At 40.4% G+C, this 16,433-nt stretch overlaps 1 protein-coding gene across 1 annotated transcript in view; it reads left to right on the forward strand.

The window, feature by feature from the left end:
- The first annotated feature begins 251 nt into the window (after nt 1-251).
- Nucleotides 252-16,433, forward strand: part of pappa2.L (pappalysin 2 L homeolog) — a 79,558-nt gene continuing 63,376 nt past the window's right edge. Inside the window, exons 1-3 of the mRNA XM_041590490.1 lie at nt 252-550; nt 2,423-2,470; nt 7,432-9,378. Coding sequence (XP_041446424.1) covers nt 8,676-9,378 — 703 coding nt within the window. The 5' untranslated portion in view covers nt 252-550; nt 2,423-2,470; nt 7,432-8,675. The remainder of the gene's footprint in view (nt 551-2,422; nt 2,471-7,431; nt 9,379-16,433) is intronic.

Here is a 16,433-nt window from a genome sequence, read left to right on the forward strand (position 1 = left end):
TATATATATATATACTGTATATATATATATATATATATGCAACAGTAATATATATAATGCATATAGATTAATGGCAATTTTTAAAGACAGAATAAAGTAGGGAGCCCTCCAGTTGTTTCTTTTAAGTGGCAAGTTCCAGTACCCCTAGCTGACGGACCACAGGACGGATATTCCTGGGGTACAGAAAATATAGACATTTGGATGGAGAGTACGAGACGAGGGGCATTGGTGGGCAGGATTATGATGTCAGATCTAAATTACTAGATGAGGAAAACATTGAAATTGTTCTACATTTTTTTTTGTTGTTCACTTTGGGCTGCCAAAATTTGAAGTGAAGAGTGGTGAGCTAAGGAATGAAAGAGGGAGAGAGAAGGGGGTGGAGAAAAAGACAGGGGGAAAGAGAGAGCCTGAGAAGAGACTATAAACAGCCAGTGATCTGGATGTGGAGCAATCTGACTTGTTATGAATGGATTACTAGCAACAGCAGAAGGAACAGCACTGCCGGATAAAACACTGCCAGCATAGGTGATCTGAATGCTCGTAACCCTAGGTAAGAACATGCTGCTGCTGCTTTTATGAATGAGCTGCTGTACTCCCACATCTAGTTGCTGTACTGTCTGACTGTGTCTGTGAACTGGTGACCCTACATTTCTCTCTCTCTGGCTTCTGCTTCAGATTCACTTTCTCTAATTGTGTTTTTTTTTGTACTCTTGTGTTTATCTCCTAATACCTTTATTTCCCTCTTTAGTTTTCTCTTCTGTATTCCCTTCTCTTCTTCACGTAAGTGTATTAAAAAAATGCATGCAGAACAGAGGTCCTAGTAGTGAGACACTGTGTGGGTCCTCTTACACCCTGTGCAATTACCCCTAGATATCAGGTAGAGAAAGACATGGAGTGGATTTACATAGATTATAAGGCAAGCAGGTATCCTCATGCTGAATGGTATCAGATGTAGTCATAATTTTCTACTTACCTGGAAACTTTGAAAAAAAAAAAAAAAGGTAATGCAGCCGACAGTACAGAGAGAACGTGACTTTGTGATGCTCATTGCTAACTCTGTGACTTGCCTCTGCAGGACAGGCAGGCGGGAAATTAGACACTAGAGATTTCAAAAGCCCTTCTCTGAACAGGGTCTGCATGAATTCTATGTAACAGGCACCATAGTAGGTACAATGTGCTTGTTCCTGTGAATATAAATAGGATCACCTGAATAGGGGACTGCTCCAGAAAGGGGATTTCACAGAGAGAAGGGAGGAGTTTAAATAAGAAAAAATGCTTGGGTGGCTAAAGAGAAAGGCAAAGAGTGAATAGAGTGAAGGGGAACAGAATGAGGGGCACCAAAGAGGGGCAGAAGGGGAAAAGAACTGAGGTACAGCAGAGGAGTGCATGCAGAGAACGAGGAGAGCTTTATGGAAAGTAAGAGCTACAGGTAGGTCAGCAGACAGATGTAACGTGCATGAAACATGATGCCGAAATTGATACAAACCCAACAAAATTAGATGCGCTCCCTGTTGAGTCATTTTCCAATGAATAAAACTATTAGTTATTCATGTGCAGCCTGTCTGCATCAGATCTTGGGTACACAACTAATTGAGAAATGTTTTGTTAGACACCTGATCGGAAGATTTGTGTCCAGATTACAGGATATTTAGACTACAGAGAATGGCTGGTTAGCAGAGCAGATAAGTAGGACAACTGGAAAGATGCTATAGGATATACTTTCACAGAAGAAGCATATTAGACCAGATCTTAAAGGTGGTCAGGGGAGGAGATGGTGAAAGTGATATTCAGATGATGAACCACTTGGCTAGAGTGGAGGCTGCAAGATCTTCTAAGGGGGACTGACTGAAGCTAGGAGAGGGGAAACCAATAGCTAAAAAGCAATTGTACTGAGGAAAGGCAGAGCCATGCAGGTAAGTCACAGAAAGGAAAGTCTCCCCCCTCATGGTAGTATATATATATACATGTAATGTATGTCATTTAGATATCTACCTAATGACATAATGCTCACTTGAGGCAATATCCATGTGATATCTCTCAGTGTGAGTCAACAGTATGGCTAAAGATATTATATTCTACAGCACAAAGTAAATCCAATGCAGCGTGCCCTCTTTTTTTTATTACATTGATCTTTTGTTTCTAGTGATTTCACCTCACTATTGTTTTGTTCTGTTATCTAATTTAAAAAGTTGAGTGACGCAGCCAAGCATTGTATCAGGGAACTAGGAGGAATTGTAATGTGAGCTAACTGTAAACTGAGCTTTATCGCTATTGCTTTATGTTATTAATCAGACAAAGTCTTAAAATGAAATATATAGGGGGCATGTAGAAAGTTTCCTGATTTATCTGATGTTAAAAATGTTCTAGCACTGAGGCACCCCATGGAACATTGCTAATATATGGATGCCTGTTATCTCTCTAGGTGCCCTGGATGCATGACCAGAGCATCTCAAAATCACAGCCAGATGTGGTGAGTTATATTGTTTGTAGTATATAGCATATGGTACATCGATGTTGCACAGATTATTCTACACATTGAAGTGCAATGCTCAGTGCAGCTAGTCACCTTCTAGAGTGCTACATTTTTGTAAAACAATACCAATATGGGTCTTTCAGGAATTTGGATCTCCATACCGTAAGTCTACTTAAAATCATTTAAACATTCATAAAATCCAATAAAATTGTTTACCTCCAGTAATGATTAATTATACCGTAGTTGTGATAAAGTACGCAGTTCTGTGTTATTATTACAGAGAAAAAGAAAATAATTTTTAAAATTTCAATTATTTTATTAAATGGAGTCTATGGGAGATAGCCTTCCTGTAATTCAGAACTTTCTGGATAATGGGTTTCTAGATAACAGATCCAATACCTGTACCAGGCTTCCTATATCTGTTATTTCTCTTTCCTGTTAATAACATCGGCATAAATTGTTATTATCACCAACTGGGTTGTTAAAATACCAACAAAGTGGCAATCTTATGGGGAACATTAACTAGCCTAATTTTAAGTATAGAAGAACACTTTAAATTTTTTAGGGGATATTTACTAAACTTAGAATTTTTTCGAGTCTGGGTTTTTGGGGCAAAAACTCGACTTTTTTGTGGAATTTTTCTAGATTTATTAATCCCGATGCTGCAAAAAGCCTAAACCTTAATCTCAGATCTGCCCAGGTTCTGTTCAAGTCAATGGGAGAGGCACCTATCTCAATTATAAGTTTTCACGGTCTACGCTAGGTTTAGCCTGAAAATCCGACAAAAACTCGAAAACTTCAAGCTATATGGGAAAAATGCCTGAAAAATTTGAGCAATTTAGGCTTTCTCTTGATTTTATCAAGTTTTTCCTCGATCCGATTAAATTGAGTTTTTTTATTAATAAATAAGCTAAAATCTGGCATGGGAGTTTGGTTGTGGTTTTTTTTTAAATAAAATATGAGATTCAGATTTTAGGAAATAACCCTGTTAAAGTCTTATTTACTATACACATGAACAGAGAGCTGTGACTTTTTCCTCTGTTTAAATGTGGTGAACTCTAGCTTCACACTTTGGTAAATTTGCCCCATCATATTATTTACACATTAAAGTGTGTTAATAATTGAAACTCTAAAAAATGTTATGTCAGCCATTTGAGATTTGGTCCACAAAACAGAAAATGAGTGTTTTGACAAAACTGTGAATTGCCTGAAACAATGGGCTTGGTGTTTGATGGCAAATCCACTGGGTTCCACGTTTCTTTGCACTCCTGGTTTACACTATGGGATGTATTTATTAACATTGGAGACAAACAGCACCAGTGATGTTGCCCATAACAACCAATCAGCAATTCGATTAGAACAGTCATCTACAATTTAGAAAATAAAAGATCTTATTGGTTGCAATGGACAAGATCAATGGTGATGTTTGTCTTCAAAGTTAACAAATATGCCCCCAAATCTCTTATGGTAATTTGCCCCAATTCTGAGTGTAAAGCAGAAAAAAGTGTGAAACAGTAAGGAAGCTCAGAAGATGCTGAACCTCTGCAAATATCAAACTTTACTGAATTGTTTATCATCATTTTTATTCACATTGCATTGAAAAGCTAAATTCCCTTAAAGGCAATATCTCCATTAAAACGTACTGTCAGGATGGTGTAGTCACTGATATTCTGAAATAAATTAAAACTTTCTTCTTTTTCCCCTGTTTGCATTTCTTTAGACCTGCTGTTCATTTTTTTGCCTCTCTCTAAACTGAAAATGAAAATCTGGTTCTGGGATCATTGATATTTGGGCACAAATTCATCATTATTGGAGTTTTCAATTTTTACATAATTTGAGAATCTTGTGATGAAAAAATATAGTGTAAAACATATACTTTTAAAAAGTATATTAGAGTTCAAGTTTTTCCAACTCAATTAATTTCTGTTTTTCAAATGCAAAAAACTGCAAATGTAATTAAATAAATTACATATAAATTGAATAAAGTCAGTGAAAGTCAATAGGGGGGTATGTCAAGTGAAGTCAGACTGAAATAATTTAAAGTGCATTTTAAAAACACTTTATTTGAAATTGAGTTTGTTCTTAAATACGCTAGCAACTGGTATAAAAAATGCTATTACAGAAAAAGATCTTTGTTGCAATTTTCCTCTCAAACTAAAAAATTGCTAACTAGCTCTTCACAAGTGAATAGAAATCAGATACATTTTGAGCCTACATTTATGTCAACAGACCCTCCTAATTGTAAGGTGAAGATTCCCATTTAAATGGAAATAATACTGAAGTTTAACGTTGATTTGAACCAGGGCACTTTCAAGTCATATTGGTGCTACATTCAAAATTATTTTAAATTATTAATTTCAGAGTAACCAGCCATGATACCTGATAATATAAAGACATCTTCATGTGTGAAAAGAAATAAGGGCCCTCTAGTGGCCAAATTATGTAGAAAATGGCAGAACACTTGCTTGGATTAACAAGCAGTATTTCTAATGAAGCTTGTCTCATGAGCAGCAGAAAACCTATACCATATTAGCATGTATTGTACTATAAATAAATTGTTTAGCCATATGTCTCTTTATTAGTTTAATGCAGGCAGTGCAGCTTTCAGATGGCATTTAAGTTGTATTACTGACAGATACACTGTAGGCTGACAGCTATTGGCTGAATAACAAAAACCACATCCAGCTGTTTTTGTTTTGTTTGATTTCTGAATTGCAAAGTTTTTTTCTGTGTGTGGAGGATTAAAATAAATCATATACATGGCCAGTTGACCTCTGGTATGAGCCCGATAGGCCAGAATAAATGTCATTATAGATCTTTAGCCTAGAATTTCTTTGGGCTCAGATTGGGAACTGTTTCACCTTAATTCCTTCCCACTTAATGCTCAAGAGTCACATATGATGAGACAGAAGTGCATTAGGCATACTCATTTCCCCAGCTCCTTGAGCCTCAGAGGGCCCAGGCAAGAAAAGTAACAAAAATAACATATTACACCGGGAACTTTATTACCACCAGAAGCAGAATTTTAAAACTTGCTGCCTACTTTCTCTAGTTCTTGCTTAGGCATGGAGGTGACCTTGTTTAATAATCATCATCATCTTCACTATTTATTTATATAGCGCCATCAAGTTATGTAGCATTATTCATTAATTTGTAACAAACAGGAGTCTGACAATAATTTAACAAACAAGGGTTACAGAATGAAAAATGATTAGAGTCCTACTCATAAGAGCTTACAATCTGTTCTGTAGAGTTTTTAAATGGGAAGTGACCTACTTTAAACTTTTTATGTATTTGCACTACATTGAGTTAAGCTGAGACCCCATACATATCTGCCCATGTATGGGGTCCTCCAATGGGCCAGACAGGCCCATTGGAGGACCCCATACATGGGCAGATAAGCTGCCAATTCTGCAATTTACAGTAAATATGCCCATGTATGGCCATCTTTAGGTGTGTAAACTCTGTTGCTGTACTGGTACTGTACAGACATTAAAACTGCCTATGGCTGTATAATTTCTGTTTGAGAGGTGATAGCAGATACAGAATATGATGCAAATCTGTAGCTAATATACAATCTTTTTGTGTCTTATGAATTAACACTCATTTGTACCATACATCATTTATCAACCGTGCACCTGGGAAGTAATCCATAGTAATTAGCCAGTAAATAGCTGTTTTTAGACAGCTACAGGCAAAACAAAGCAATATGCCAATATGTGAGGCATCCGCAGTGAATTAAATTGCTAACTTTTTTTCCTGGACCGGTGCTTCTGTTCAGAAAAATGCACTGGTCTAAGGACTTTTCTCAATAAGTGCTGTTCTGCTATCTTTTTAGTATTTCCTAAGCGCCTCTTGCAGCTATCTAAGCTTGGACATGCGCAGTACAAGTGGAAAAAAAAAAGCCTGAGAGATGTCATGGTGTTGGAACTGCCCTTTCTCTTTGTTTTCCCAACCAAAGCCTTTGCACCATGAAGTTAACTAGGGCTGAGTACTGAGGTAGAAGAACCTTCATTCATTGTTCAACCTTTTATATTACAAAAACTGTGTATTAAAACTTACTAACACTGTTGTGCCATTGAATGATGACAGTCTATTTAGAATGCTGTTGGGTGGGAACCATGGCGACTGTACTTCTGCCAAATGCTGTGGAAGAGCTACCTTGCCGCCAACAAGGGGAAATCCTGCTTAGAAGTCATCTCTCATAAGGTTTAGCACATAGCAAATTATCACAAGACCGAATTTCTGATATATGCAGACTTATGTGACAGCAAATATAATCCTATAAGTAGTCCATTGAATAAAAACAGCTGGGGACTGATCCATTTTATCTGCTGAGAGCTGCAAGATGGATGAGAAAAAAAGTGACATGAAAAATATCTACGCCTGGGTAGTTGTAGCCTATACCCCCAAGGCCTCACAGTATTTAATACCATTTTATTAATACAATGATTTTTCTTATCCTGGTTAGGGGTGGTCTAACTGATTAGGGGTGGTGCATCTGGTTAGGGGTGGTCCAGCTTGCTGCTATTCCCTTAAGACTGTGCTGCCTGAGGCAAGAGACTTACCTTCCCTAATAGCAGAGCCAGCTTAGATCATTGTAGCACAACTGATATGTTATGTTGGCCAAGGCTGTACAACTATTGTCCAACCTTGCCAAGGGAACCTGTTTGTGATCTGTTGATGTATTTCAGCTTCTTGTATTGGGCTCCCAGCCATTGGGAGTCTTATCCACAGCTGGAAAACCAAACATGAGACATTAATAGCTCGTACCAAAAAATACAAAAAAAGCCCATCTTATGAGTCTGTGTGGTGCTATGAGTTTTAGTTAAGCAACATCTGTCAGATAATTAATCTGAAATCTCTTTTCAAGATGGCAAAGCTTTGCTTTAGTCCCATTTACTACAAAGTGTCTCAGCTTTCTTGATGACTGTATTTTCTTTTTTATTCTTTTGCAGATATTTGGAATATTTCAAGTACAAGTCAACCAACGTATCAACAACTGAGGCTGACAGAAAATGGCCCAGCACATAATGCACCTTGTACACTAATCAGGAAAGAGTGGGGAATTAGGATTAATCCACTTCATCCTAACAACCAACAAGCAGGAAATGCTGCTTGTCATTTAATCAATTAATTGATTTAGTTGCAGACCAAATAGGCCACCCACTCTGGTCTGGAATTGAACCCACTTCTAGCTTGTGCTGTTCCAATACTCATCTTACCTTTGCACTGAAAATTGATTTAATTACCTGTTTCAAACTAACATTTTTGAGTTGATTGATCACACCCCCCTTGTGCTCTACTGCTTTTTGTTAGCACTAGTTTGGTGTTTTACATTCTTGGTCTTCTGTTAACTTCTAGTACTATTAAGTTCTTGATCTTACATGGCAGATACCATTTGCAGCTATTAGCTTGTCTTAGTTTATCACTGATCATCATCTATATTTCTTGTTACACTGTCTCTGACACAACTCTAAGAGACCTGTCTTGTTCTATATATCTTAGTTTTCATGCACAAGTAAAGCCAAATCTCTAGTGGCTTTCTTGATAAATTTACATAAAACACTAGCCTTTGTGGACTATTACAAAACTATATTCAGAGAGAAAGATCATGCAGAAATATTTAAATGGAAGAAGTATGGGAGTTGAAAACGTGTTAAGCATATGTTACACATGTGTTAGCTTAAATTTTGGCCGAGAACACATGTTTGGAATCCATTGGGAGCTGTAACATCACACGCACAACTGCTAGGAATCTTTATACTGAAGCTCCTGCAATACGCAGGGAAAACTGACAACGCTAATAATTCCCACCTTAGAGAAATGTGCAAAGGCTAAGGGTTTTTGAGAGTGCTCATGTAAATAAAACATGGTGTTCTAGAAAGCAAAGTTTGCAATTGAGTAGGAAGGAGGTGGGAAAAGATACTTAAAGAATACTTAAGAGAATATGAAAGAGGCCAAAATGTAATTCCAAGAGAATATGGAAAGAAACACTTAAATTTACATCAATAATATTTTTTCACTCCAATTACTTATGAGAAAAAGAGAGTTGAACACATGGAGATAAACTGTCTCAGTAATTGAAATGCTCTTGTTTTGGTTTCTTGGTAGCCAACAAATCTCTAGAGCCTTACATAAACCCGACATTGTCTGAGATAGTCTGCTAATTAGAAGAGAAATCAGAGCAAGAAAATCAACAATGAAGCTCCTTGGGTTTTGTGTTTGGACTGTATGTCTCTTGTCCTGTTGGGCTAGACCTCAAAGGGATGACCCTATCTATCACCATAAACAGCAGTTGCGGTTAAAGGCAGAACATTTGCGCCAATTATCACTTAAAGAACCCTGTAAGTTGGGTAGAAATACAAGGCCACCATATGACCCTCAGTATAGACATTTTAAAATGTATCCTACTCAGAAGCATTATTACAAACCGGAAAAGGGCGTATTTGACCAACATGGATCAAACACATATCATTTAGAAAATGGACAACTAGAAAAGGAAAACGTTTCAGGAAACACAAGTTCATCACAGAAAACAATGAAAGTTTACAGACCCAGCAACCAGATAGTTTTAAAGGGAAAGGTGTCTGAAATGGGCAATGGAAGTTACTCCCAGAGCCAAAAATATAAGAGGACTATAAAACAAATTGCTCAAACAACAGCGAAGAAAAGATATCCACGCCATGCAGCGATAAATGGGTCTCAATGGATCATGTCTAATTACTCCATGCCTATAGACCTGCCTCAAGAACACTCCCTTCATGGCTCCATGTATTTTCCTGGTGTCCACAGCCAGCTTGTATTACGTCCAGATGTAGAACTACAAATACCTCGTGAAAGATTCACAGTAGAGCTGTGGGTGATGCCTGAAGGAGGGCAAAATGACCCAGCAATTATAGCAAGTAAGAACCAAAATGATATATGTTGTGTGTTCTGTTCTGTTTATTGGCACTGTTGACAACCATCTGGTAATCATAAATTGATTTAACTTAGCATTGTCTTCCAACCTCCTGTTTGCATCAGCGAAAAACAAAAAATGCTATGGCAAAGAAAAGTATGGGGATCATGGTACTTAGATCATTTTAATGGTCTCCTATAATTAGTTACAATATTATATGCTACAGGACCATTCTCTATTACTTTTAGTCTTTTTTCTGCAAAATCTGCTAACTTTCATTGAAGAACAAATTCATTTGGAATACTTATTTTCACTTCACCTTCATTGCAGTGAAACACAATGCCACTAATTTTTATTAATGAGGAGTATACCAAGTGCTCCTGATATCAAACATGGGAGGAGGCTTTGCCTTTAAAGGGGCAGTATACCCTCTTGTTCAACATGAGTGTAATGAATAAGGCTTGTGCTGAACATACTTTTTGCCTTTTGTTTTATTCACCAAAAAATCTATTGTTTTTGATATTTCTTGAGCAAAACAGGAATAGGTCAATACTGAGATTACAAGAGCACAGCTAATGTTTCCCTGAATAATGAACTCCTGTTAACAAAACAGTCATAACAAAGGGGGAAGGGAGTGGATGGTATACTGAAATCCTAATTAGAATAACAAGACCAAACATGGAGAAACTTCAGTTTCCATTTTTGCCCTGTTTAGCCCAAAAAATATATTTTTTTTTTAAAACAATAGGCTAAAGGTATGTCAAGTCCTATTCATTGCACTCAGGTTGGACAAAGGGGTATATTGCCCTTTTTTCAGTACAAACCCTGTTTAATAAGCTAATGTTACACAAGGGAGTATACTGCCCCTTTAAGTACATATCATCAGATATAAGCATGGAGGCTCATGTTATCCCAGTGCAAAAGTCATTTTTATCTGTCTACTACAGGCAAAATACATACTGTACATACAATACAATTGCACTGAATCTTTTTGGCTTCTGCGTGATTGTATAAGAGGTAGGGACTTAACTGGTAATATGCATAAAGCTTTCTACAAATGTTTAAAAAACTTTAGCAAAATACAGATAAAAGTATTTTCTATTCATTGGCTATTCTGAGTAGAAGTAAAAATACAATGTGAATGCATGAGACTGTGTTGTACTATAAAACCGGTAAACTCATTACTGTCCAACCAGAGACCCCACAAGGAGCTCATTTCTGAAAAAAAGGTCAATGTCTTGCTCAATATTTTTTCTTCAGTGATATGGAACAAGAAAAAACTTTTCTATCCTTAAAACATAATTTTAGATCTTATACTTCGCTTTTGTTTTATGAATATTCATTAATTCTGGCAAGTCTGTGGAAGGTTGGTGAAATATGTTTATGGAGACAAATGGTAATCATTGCATTTATGCATTACATTTTAATTAATGTCACTATTGTATTTTAATGAAACCATTTACCTCTAAATTAGATCTTCTGCAGAAAGGAACTTTGACTTCCTCCTGTTGATGAAAAGCCTAAATCACTTAATAAGCTTTTTTAGCCTGGTAGTGAACTGGGAAGCAAAATCTCTCCTATTTCAATTATTATAGTTATTAAGATGATGCCAACATATTCTCTAGAGCTTTACTCAGTGGTAGAAACAAAGAACATTTAGGAGAAAGAGGTGCTTGCCCTAGGGCTTACAATCTAAGGGAAATGATGGAAAGACAAAACAGTTATAGGAAGGCAGATATAAAGGGAGATTAGAATCTAAATATATCTTAGCTAATTGTTGTCATATTTGTTTATTTTAGTGAATAATGTTTTGTAAAATGTATTGATATAATTAGATACTGAGGAATTCTATGTCAGTACAAAGAGTGCATAATACAGGTGTAAGGTCTCACCCGGTGCGGCGGGGACTCTCCGGTCTTCCTCACACGCCGGCGGTGGACTCTTAGGGTGTGCATGTGTGCCTCGGTGTTCCTTAAAGTCGCAGGCAAGAAATTTTAATGTATAAATAGCCTATTTTGATTACTGGACCTTGCCCGTTATAGGAGTTTGTTCCTGGTGCTTCTGAGCTTTAAGATATCTGTCTAAACCTGTTTTTGATTCCTGTTGTGACCCCCTGCCTGGCTTTTAACTATTCTGACCTCTGGATCCTGACCCTTGCCTGAATACCGACTACCTCTTCTGCTAAATCCCTTCTGATTGATCTCCTGGTTTGACCCTTGCCTGCCTGACTATGCTTATTCGCTGCCTGTCTCGATCCAGCCTGATCTTACTATGATTTTGCCTTACGCCTTGTACCACGACCTTCTGCCCAAAGACTTTGCTTACAGTTGTGCCCCTTCACTTGTTTAGAACCTTTTGCCTTGCACCTCTCGTTTTAAGTAGTGATGGGCGAATTTGTTTTTGACACCGGCGCCCGTTTTTTCGATGCTGGCGCCCGTTTTTGACGCCGGCGCCCGTTTTTGACGCCAGCGTCCGTTTTTCGAGAAATTTTTTTTTGACGCCGGCGAATTTTTGCGGGCGTTTCGCAAATTTATTCGCTGGACGCGAATCGCGCAAATTCGCCGCGAATTCGCGCCTGGCGAATAAATTCGCCCATCACTAGTTTTAAGACCTGGCGGCATCTGAGTAGCTGAGTGCTCCTTCCGAGGCCAAAGGGGGCTGCTACAGGCAGAAGCACGAGCCGTGACCAGGGTGCTTGGCATTGGTTCTAGATTCAGGGTGTCAATCGTTACAACAGGTCATGGAACTCTGATTTCTTATATCCTCATATGTTAAAATAGAGGTGCATTATTTATTATAATACACATTTTAAAAAAAAAACTTGAAAAACTTGAGAGTTTTTCTTTAAAGTTTTATTATACCCCGAAGCTGGAAATACCTCAAATCCAAAAATAGACCATCTAAAACCTGCTGAGATAATTCAAGAGTCAATGGCAGAGGCCCCTTGAACCATTTGCCTTAATGATGTCCTAGTTTTTTTGGTAGGTATTGCTCAAAATTCTAGTGATTCATTTTTTTTTTGCCGAAAAACAAAATTCATTTGAGTTTTTGGGTTGTTAATCCTGAGTTCATTGATTCAAGTTTTTTCCATTCAAGTTTTTTTTTAAATTCGAAACCATTTGATTTGTGAGTTCATTCAAGTTACAAAAAACCGCACACAGATGTAAAATTCAACCTTTGATAAATAACCCCATTAATGTATGAAGATGCAAATTGCAGAAAGGTCCATTATCCAGAAAAGCCCAGGTCCCGAGCATTCTGGATGTCAGGTCCCATACCTGTAATAGACAAGAACCTGCAAATATTCTGTAAATTCTATTCTAATAAATAGTGCTTAGTGATTTCAACAGTTATGGTCAGTGTTTAGGGATGTCAATTCTGTCACAAGACTGAAACTTGTGTATTATAATAAATAATGTACCCCCTGATATTAGATGTCATCTTAGAGTTCTTTGACCAATATAGCATCATACAATTTCTTGGTGACTTATAATATCCTTATATTTTACAATAGCTGCTACTTTATTCACTATTTACTTTTTTCATGACTTATATGTATTAGAAAAAACCTTTGCTGGTTGGGGGTGAATATATCACTAAAACTGCTGTGTTCCCACCTTTTACTTACATGTCAGCTATGACTTCATTAGGCCTTAAAGGGATACTGTCATGGGAAAAAATTTTTTTTCTCAAAATGAATGTGTTAATAGTGCTGCTCCAGCAGAATTCTACACTGAAATCCATTTCTCAAAAGAGCAAACAGATTTTTTTTATATTCAATTTTGAAATCTGACATGGGGCTAGACATATTGTCAATTTCCCAGCTGCCCCTGGTCATGTGACTTGTGCTCTGATAACCTTCAATCACTCTTTACTGCTGTACTGCAAGTTGGAGTGATATCACCCCCCTCCCTTTCCCCCCCCCCAGCAGCCAAACAAAAGAACAATGGGAAGGTAACCAGATAGCAGCTCCCTAACACAAGATAACAGCTGCCTGGTAGATCTAAGAACACTCAATAGTAAAAACCCATGTCCCACTGAGACACATTCAGTTTGTCACGATCGCCGCCCGGAGCAGGACCAGGAGCTCCGGGCGGCGCAGCTATCACTTCCGACGCCGCTCCCAAAATGGCGGCGCCCATGGCCGCCACGTGGGTAGCGGCACCGGCGCAGAGACGCCCCCCCGGGCGCAAGTGCGCAGGCGCGAAGACGTCACAACGGCGCGACGGACGCAGGCGCAGCGCGTCGGTCGCAGACGTGCTGACGCCGACGCAAGGGCGCCAAAAAACCCCTTTAAAAGGACGCCTGAGGCGCCAAGATGGCGCCCGAAAATAGGATCTCGTTCCTGTGAAGATTCCTGGGTTTCCTGTTTCTGCTCTTGTTATCCCTGAGGATATTCCTGATTGATCTCTTGTTATTGACCCCCTGCCTGGACTTTGGACTTTGTTTGTATTCTGCCTGCCTTGTGACCTGTTGCCTGAACTCGATTACCTCTTCTGCTGAATCCCTGGATACCGCGATCCTGATCCCTCCTGAGGGGCTTCCTCCTAAATCCGGACTACTCCCCAGAGGGAACTCCCGGTTCCCTGACATTATTTTCGGGCCCTGGATTCCACTGAGGAAGCTCAGCCAGATTTCTGCAGGGCCTTTCGGGGCCTGCATTCCCGCATGGAGGCGTATGAAGCCCGGCAGAATTACGTGGGACACACGCTGGAGGCGATCCTGGAAAAGCTCTCCTTGTTGACACCAGCGACCCCCCTGCCGGCACCTCCTCCGCAAGCGGCTGCTGCCATGGCTACCCAGCCCTCCACTTCTGGTCCACATATTCCTGCTCCGCCTCTCTACGATGGCGATCCTCAAGCCTGTCGAGGATTCGTGAATCAGTGCCAGATTCGATTTGCCCTACACCCCACTGAGTTTGACTCTGAACGTGCCAAGGTGGGGTTTGTGATTACTCTTCTGGCAGGGAAAGCTCTCGAGTGGGCATCTCCACACTGGGAGAAGCAGTCCCCACTGATGGATGACGCAGAAGCATTTCTCAAAGAATTTCGGATCGTTTTCGACGCTCCCGGCCGGGTGACATCCGCTGCTTCCCGTCTGTTCCAAATCCGCCAAGGGAGTCGCAGTGTAGCGGAGTATGCTATTGAATTCCGTACACTTGCTGCTGAGACTCGTTGGAACAACGACGCATACCATACTGCATTTTATAATGGTCTTTCCCTCCGCATCAAAGATGACCTGGTCTCCCGTGAATTACCCACGCAAGTTGAGGACCTTATTGCCTTGACTGTCAAGGTGGACACTCTTCTGAGAGAGCATCAAACCCTGAGAGATCGTGTCAGGAAGTTTCAACCCATGTTGGCACCCCGCTTCAAGAGGCCTCTCCTGCAGACTCCTGTCACCTCACCTGCCCAAGCATCCATTTCTCTCCAGGAGGAACCCATGCAAGTGGGAAGAACTCGCCTCACTGAACAAGAGAGACTCCGCAGACGGATGTCAGGCCTGTGTCTGTATTGTGGCGGACATTCCCACTTCGCCAATGCCTGTCCTGCAAAGGCTAAGAGTTTTGTACCCCGAGGTATGTCTATGGTAACTCATGTAGGGGGCACTACTCAAAAGTCTCGAGATAGGTCTCAGGGGAAGACCCAAGGAAACTCACACAGGTTTCTCCTTCCCTTCCAGATTCGTCTGACTGAAAAGACCATCTTCGGGAATGCTTTCATCGATTCCGGAGCCGGGGGTAACTTCATGGACGCTCTCTTTGCTAAGTACATGGGAATCCCCTTATTTCCTTTGCCTTCTCCCATGAGGATCGTCGCCATAGATGATAAACCCCTGGAGTCTGTAATCACGATGACCACTGGCGAACTACTTGTGCAGATTGGGACCCTGCATAAAGAGAGACTTTCGTTTCTTATTATCCCTTGTCCCGCTGTTCCAGTTGTTTTGGGTCTCCCCTGGCTGCGCCTGCACAATCCCACCATAGACTGGTCCACAGGGCAGGTTTCTCGTTGGAGCCCATTCTGCCTACAGCATTGCCTTCCTGCTAAACCCCTCAAGAAGGTAACTATCTCCTCAACCGAGTTAAAGTCTCTTCCCTCCTGTTATAAAGAATTCTCCGATGTGTTCTGTAAGAAGTCTGCGGAATTCCTTCCTCCACATCGCTCCTACGACTGTCCTGTCGAACTCCTGCCAGGAGCCATGCCCCCCAGAGGCCGCACTTACCCTCTCTCTCCTGCTGAGACTACCGCAATGAAGGAATACATCCAAGAAAATCTTCAGCGGGGGTTTATCCGCCCTTCTACCTCTCCTGCAGGGGCTGGGTTCTTCTTCGTGGAGAAGAAGGACGGAGGCCTTCGGCCATGTATTGATTACCGGGGCCTGAATAAAATCACTGTAAAAAACAGGTACCCTCTGCCCTTGATCGTAGAGCTCTTCGACCAGCTGAAGGGGGCGAAGATATTCTCTAAATTGGATCTCCGGGGGGCGTACAACCTCATTCGCATCCGTGAGGGTGATGAATGGAAGACGGCTTTCAACACTCGTGACGGGCACTATGAATATCTCGTTATGCCCTTCGGCCTTTGCAATGCCCCTGCCGTCTTCCAGGAGTTTGTTAACGATGTGTTCCGGGATCTCCTAGGAAGGTTCGTAGTCGTGTACCTGGACGACATCCTGATCTTTTCTAAAGACCTAGAAAGCCATCGCTCCCAGGTGAAGGAGGTACTCTCTCGTCTGAGGAAGAACTCTCTCTTCGCCAAGTTGGAGAAGTGCGTCTTCGAGGTGTCCAAGATCCCTTTCCTAGGATACATTATCTCTCCTGAGGGATTTGAGATGGACCCCGTGAAAGTGTCTGCCATCCAGGAGTGGCCTATCCCGCTGAGTACCAAGGCAATCCAGAGATTTATCGGATTTGCTAACTACTATCGGCAGTTCATCCGGGGGTTCTCTTCCCGCATTGCACCTATCCTGGCCCTCATCCGGAAAGGGGGTAAACCCAGCTTGTGGCCTCCATCTGCCATTGAAGCTTTTCAGTCCTTGAAAGAGGCCTTCACGTCC

Source organism: Xenopus laevis, chromosome 4L (assembly GCF_017654675.1).
Source record: "Xenopus laevis strain J_2021 chromosome 4L, Xenopus_laevis_v10.1, whole genome shotgun sequence".
NCBI lineage: Eukaryota > Metazoa > Chordata > Amphibia > Anura > Pipidae > Xenopus > Xenopus laevis.